At 41.4% G+C, this 6288-nt stretch overlaps 1 protein-coding gene across 1 annotated transcript; it reads left to right on the top strand.

Moving 5' to 3' along the window:
* Window positions 1-940: 940 nt before the first annotated feature.
* LOC136932896 (potassium voltage-gated channel subfamily E member 2) lies at window positions 941-1279 on the top strand. The gene has a single exon (XM_067228201.1). It carries the CDS (start codon window positions 941-943, stop codon window positions 1277-1279), a length of 339 nt encoding a protein of 112 aa, XP_067084302.1.
* Window positions 1280-6288: the final 5009 nt, after the last annotated feature.

Raw genomic sequence — 6288 nt, 5'->3', positions numbered from 1 at the left:
CTCCAGCCAGAGTACTGTATGCGGTAGCACTGTGTGTGTTTGCGTCTCAAATGATACTCAGCTAGGTGGGTATACAGAAACAAGTTTCAACTTGAGTCTAAATTGATGTTTTGAAAATATTGAAACGCAATTAAAATTTGTAGTTCTAATGTGGCGCATGAGTGGAGCCCAGTGGTTAAAGTGAGAATTGCAATGAAATGGAAGAGGACATGCCCCCACTTGAAAATATTTTGGATTACAGCCAAGGTTTCAGAATATAATGTTAAACTTCAGTTCAGACCTCATGGCTCAAAGGTAGAAAACAAGATTCTACTCATTATACTACACATCAATCAGTTGACATGAAAATCGTTCTCTTGTCAAGTACCTCCATTTATGTCAAAGCAAAGCAGTGTTGTACATTTTTTGTTTCAAAGTCTGACCATATCTATTTACTCCTGTTTCCTTATCGGCAAGTCGGAGACCATTTTCAAGGTCATACACGCATACATCAGGATTTCTCTGGCAAACAAAACAGATAAAATATTAAGTGTTTCACAGTGTTCTTAGCAGAGGCTGGTTGGTCTGTTGAACACTCTTGCAGTCCTCTTTTCTCGTCATTGGAACCTTTAAGAAACATCTAAAATCCGGAACAGGTCAGAGCTTCAATAAACAGGACAGATTTTAAATTGTTAGTTTATTACTAAAGGCAAAGACTTCATAAGCTGTTGCTTTTAAGATTGGTTTAGGATTGTTGTATGATTTGTATAATTCACTGTCCACGAGTGTATGGAAATAATTGGTTGCAAGCTTGTATGATAGCCTACGTGAATAATCTTTTGTCAGACGGTTTTGATGTAGTTATAAGGGTATCAGAGTAGTGACTTCACTCTCACTCATTTTCAACCTTCGACATAAAATCAGCTCCATTCCTTCTCTGTCCTTCTACCTCCAGGCCGAGATGACATTTGATTGGTCAAACTTTACCGTCCATCTGGAGGACTCTCTGACTGGGGCTATGGGCCGCTATCTTGACAACTGGCGTCGGAACACCTCTGAGGCTGAGCAGACACTGGATAAAATACTGGCAGAGGAGAACTTCAGAAATGTGATCTGGTACCTGATAGTGATGATTGGCATGTTTGCTTTCATCATGGTGGCCATCTTGGTGAGCACAGTCAAGTCCAAGAGGAGAGAGCACTCAGATGACCCCTACCATAAATATATAGAGGAGGACTGGACGGCCAATATACAGCAAAGTAATGTCATCACCAACCCCACAGCTACAGACCGCATTTAGATACATCACTACAACAGATAGAGAAACCCACATGGTTCTCAGACACACAGATAAACACGCAGAGAGACCAAAACTGACAAGTGCATAACTGCCTTGATTACTACAATTGGTTGGTTGTGGATGTACTTCGCTTTCTATCAGAATAAAGTTGTCTAATGATGGTTCTGGATCTTCATGTATTATTTCAACCATTTTACAGAAAGAGAACAAATGGCTCTGGTGGGAGAGATAAGTGTCAGAAGTTGGAGACAATAAAAGATGGAGACAGAAAAGAAAAAAGTGGGACAGATAAGAAAGACTATTAAAAGGAGCTGACATGAAATGAGGAGTAATGAGAGGTAAAAATAGAACTGCTACCATTAACACTGTTTCACTGTTCTCCCAGAATTATGTGTCAGACAGAAACCTATATCCATATGGTGAGTTCAAATCACTGAATTTATAATAAGTCATATTTTATATTTTTATATTATCTGTTTATGTTAAATTCCAGCTAGCATGACTGAGGAAGCTTGGATATCAGGTTACTGTCTCCACCAAGCTAAAAACAACCCCTGAGAATGTAGTGTCCTATACATTGCATGGAAGGCCACGGTATACAGAAGAACTACCTGCCTTAAACAACAGCAGGTCTCTCAAGTTTGATCAAAAGTTTGGCATGAGAGTACCATACCTATCAACATTTGGGTAAATGAATCCTGGGTTGTGGGAGGGGTGAGCTCTTGGGGGGGGACTCGAGACAGCGCACAACTCGGCAGAAAACGTACCTTTGTATACCTGAGCCTCGTCCATTAATTGTATATAACGGGACAAGTTAACCCTTAATTCTTTCCCTGAACTTGCCAACTCTGTGTAACACATGCATTGAGAGGGGATTTCCAGAACATACCGCGTCTGTGATGATATGAAAACCAAGAAAATGGGAACTATTGATACTTGATCATTTAAATACCTGGACATTACATCTACATAATTTGTTTAAGTTTCTGCTATCAATGGTGTTGGTCCTATAGTAGTCGCCTGTCACTCTGGTTATCTCTGGAGGTTGTAGAGTCTGAGGTTTTTTAGTCCAAGGAGGACAAAAGGTACTCCACCTGCATCTCCAGGTTCCCCAGGACTTCTCCAGACAGATTCTGAGTACATACATATAAATGGTCCTCAAAATCAAAAATGGCATCCATCCATGACTGCATCTGGCTTTGAGAACACATTGAGACATCAACAACATTTAGTATTATTATTCTACAAAGACACAAACTGTTAACACTAACAGTTAAATTGTAACAAAACAGTTAACACTATCCAGGTAGAGTGTGTGAAGTGGAGAGAAAGAGACTGCACCTTGATTCTCAGCAAAAAGTGTTCTGCTCTCTGGCTCCAGCGCTGTCCTGGTGGTCTGATGGACAGAATGACCCCAAAGAGGAGATGGAGGAATCCATTGGGCCTCTGGGGTAGTAGTAGAGAGACATGAGACAGAGTCAAAATACTGATAGGATTACAGTATGGTGGGTTAGACCAGCCAATAGATTTACACTATTAGGTTTGTGTTCCTTACCGGGGCAGCCTGGACAGACTTGCCCTCCAGAAGGCCAAGCAGGACCATTTCAAAAAATAGATCAAGAAAATTGATCTTGGTGATCTGAATTCAAACAAGTTAATATTTTAAAGAACAATGTAACACCAGATGACAAGGATTAAAAAATCAGAATCTCATTAATTGCTAGGGAATGACTATCTACACTGATGTCTGGCTACACCTACTCCTGATTGGTCAATTTCCTCCATTATAGCCTGTCTGTTTCCTGGCTCATTTATGAAGGAGACCAGGCGATCATAGGCCTGCTGGAACTCCCTCACATCCTCAAAACAGAAACGTCATAAAACTGAAACATCCTATTGACTACAAAATGCTGTAACACTCATTACCCTGTCTCTTTCCCTCTCAGTATTGTGATTTCTGTAGTTACCTGCTTATTGAGCTCAGCCAGTCCACCCAGAACCATCCGTCCAGCATGGCTGATGAAGTTAAGGGACTGGTTGGTATTGGTCAAATCCTGGGAAAATATGGGAAAAGCAACGGTACACTGTATCTACAGTAAAGTGTAATGACTTATGACAAATACGGTTTCTCTTTACCTCAAAGGCATTGCGAAGGGCAGCCAGTTTACCCTCAAAGTCATTGTTTCCCTTGTAAGCAAAATAGCTCCTGTATCAATAAAATAAAATATGAAGTGATACAGTGAGATGTGCTGAAGAAAACTTTAATATATGTTCACAGCAGAGTAACAGTACTATTTTCAACCGGTGTTCCTACAGTACTTACTGCATCAGGGGAACTTGGACCTTTGGTCCCTCCACAACATCCTCCTCAAAATCCTACAACACAAAAGCAACAATCTCAATCTCAAGACACTTTTCACTCAGTGACAAGTGAGATCATTGGCAGAGGTATAAGGAGATGGAAGTGTCAGAGGTATAAGAAGATGGAAGTGTAGAGACTTTTACCTGAGGAGTGTTCTCAAAGTGGGGTGAAGGAGGAGAGGTGTGAGGAGAACGAGGAGGAGGGTCAGTGAAGGTGGACTCGGTGTTGGAGCATGACCAACTTGTTGTCCTAGTCTCACCTCTCGCCTCGGCAAAGCTCTCAAAGGTGGTCTTCACGTCCACCTCCTGTGATTTGAAAATACAGAACATCTGTAGATGTTTAGTAGACCATTAAACAGTGACGACTGTCAATCAAATGTGATCTTTAAACAAGCAAAGTGTTATGCACCTGGCCATCCTCAAAATACACAAACTCCTTCCATGTATTTATACGGTGGGACATGCCATTGCTTATCTGTCTACCACCAAGTAGCTAGGGAAGACAAAACAGAACTCATCATTCATAACTAACTGACACACTGACATACAGTCTAAGTGTAAAGCTGAAAACCCTGCAGTTACGTTTGTCGGCTTGTGAACATTAGGTGCTTGACTGACCTGAACCCCTGTGACCTCCAGTTCAATTGTTGAAACAGCCACCGAACCCTGAGAAAGATAAACAGGAATACATTCAGTTTCATCCAGGAACAGTGCGATCAACCAGACCTCTGGTGATTGGCCTGTTCTGTCCTCAGTATTCTCTCACCTCGGGGTTCAGGAGGTCAATGTGGAGATGTTTCTTCCACCACAGCTGGAAGAGAAAGAGAAATCCCTTGGTATGCAATATGTTGGGGACAGAATTTCAGTCTCCTAATTGCTAAGCCAAACATACCAATAGATTTAGAGGACTTTGTTTGTTCCAAGGTTGACATTAGAGCTTGTAACTTGCAGACAGGGTTGACTCATTACATGTGCGTTTCCAAACCACCACTACTGTAGGATGAGTGTGTGTGTATGTGGTGTTTGATACAGATTCAGAGAATTCCACAAGACAGAGATGTCTGAGTTACCTGTAGTTGTTCAGCAGAGCGCCTGGTACAATAAAAATCTGAGGCATTCCACAGATCCACCAGGGGTAGGTCTTCCTCAAATACTTCCTCCCTGTGGAACCTCAGGTTCCTCCTCATTCAGGGATGCCTCCTTCTCGGCCTCCGGCTTGGGTAGGAAGACAGGCTGCACAACAAGAACCAAACAGTCACCCTGACTTTCTGGAATTTAACATGTCCAAACTGTTCACTCTGAACAATTGTTTTTGTCTTTCATTGTATTGCCCATGGCAGACAGATGCAAACAGTGTGGGGTTTCCATTCTGTTTACTGATGATACAAGGTTACCTGTCCTCTGGAAAGGGTCAGGTCCTCAAATGTCATTTTCCCAACCAGGGTAATACACACTGGGATGCTGTTTTGACCATACAGGGGCCATGAAGAAAGTCTGGCAGGGAAGATATGGAGACATAGTCAAGTACATCATCTTCATTGAGGGTGACAAGTAGGTTTCAGTTTATTTTCTCCAAACTGTAGATAGTGGATGAAGAACATGGAAGGTGGAGTGAAATAGTTACCAGAGTCTCCAGACATGTTAAGCCACTCAATAGCAGCTTCCCAGCATGAGTCAGCTGGAGAACAGGCCTGGATGAAGGAGCCTTCATGGCAGAGAAAAAAAGAGAATCTTAGGATTTCTATGTAAAATCTTTTTTTGTACAAAGTAGACATTGTCAGTGTTTTCAGATTATTTCCTTGCAATTGTTATTAGCCCATGTTCTTAGTGATACGTTGATGCACCCTCTCAAACCCTTAACCCCAAGACAGACTTACAGGACACCACACAGGCACGTACAGGACCAGAGGTCCAGACAGAGGGAGCAGCAGCTCCTCATCATCCTCCATGACCTGAGGAGGAAGAGTACAGTAGAGGAGGATTGGGGGGGGGGGGGGGGAAGCTACATAAATAGAATATTTGTAATCCATTATGAATTTTTTTATTTTCGTTGCATTGTTTTGGCTTACAGATAGGCCTACATGTAAATGGTGTAAGCAGTGTCGGTCTTTGAATTTGTTCTGAATTATATTACCGGTGTTACGTCCCCAGAGTTTCAGTGTGGATCTGTGACCGTATATCTGTTTGTTTGTAGTTTGTGTAGGGGTTTCTTTCTTTCAGGTTTATGTTAAACTGTTTGTATTGTATTACAGTAAAAGCATGTTACAACTTTTCAGTGATGACACAAGGATTGTGATTCAAAGCAACAAGGAGAAGAACATAAAATAAAGAATCCATAAAATAAATTAACTATTCAACTATTATACACTGTACTTGTACAGTTTACAACTTGAAAGCTATCACAGTTACATAATGATACCAGCCATTCCAACCCGAGTTTGACCTGTGGGCCATACTGTATGAGCTGGATGTTGAGCTGCCTTCCCAGATGGTTATGAGTCAGAAGCAGACAGCTAAAGAGATGGGCTGTTCTAGCTAACAAAACAACAAATCATAGAGAGCCCATGCAATTGTTTTTAAAACACATAATCAGTCTGAAAAATATTTCTAATTACATTTTTTAGAAACTGTAGTAGACGTTTTGCCAT

This window comes from Osmerus mordax, chromosome 2 (assembly GCF_038355195.1).
Source record: "Osmerus mordax isolate fOsmMor3 chromosome 2, fOsmMor3.pri, whole genome shotgun sequence".
Classification (NCBI taxonomy): Eukaryota; Metazoa; Chordata; class Actinopteri; order Osmeriformes; family Osmeridae; genus Osmerus; species Osmerus mordax.
This window is presented reverse-complemented; position numbering and strand designations above follow the sequence as displayed.

What these genes read in the sequence shown, in the direction of transcription:
- LOC136932896 (XM_067228201.1), top strand. Translation starts at nt 941, where the DNA reads ATGACATTTGATTGGTCAAACTTTACCGTCCATCTGGAGGACTCTCTG.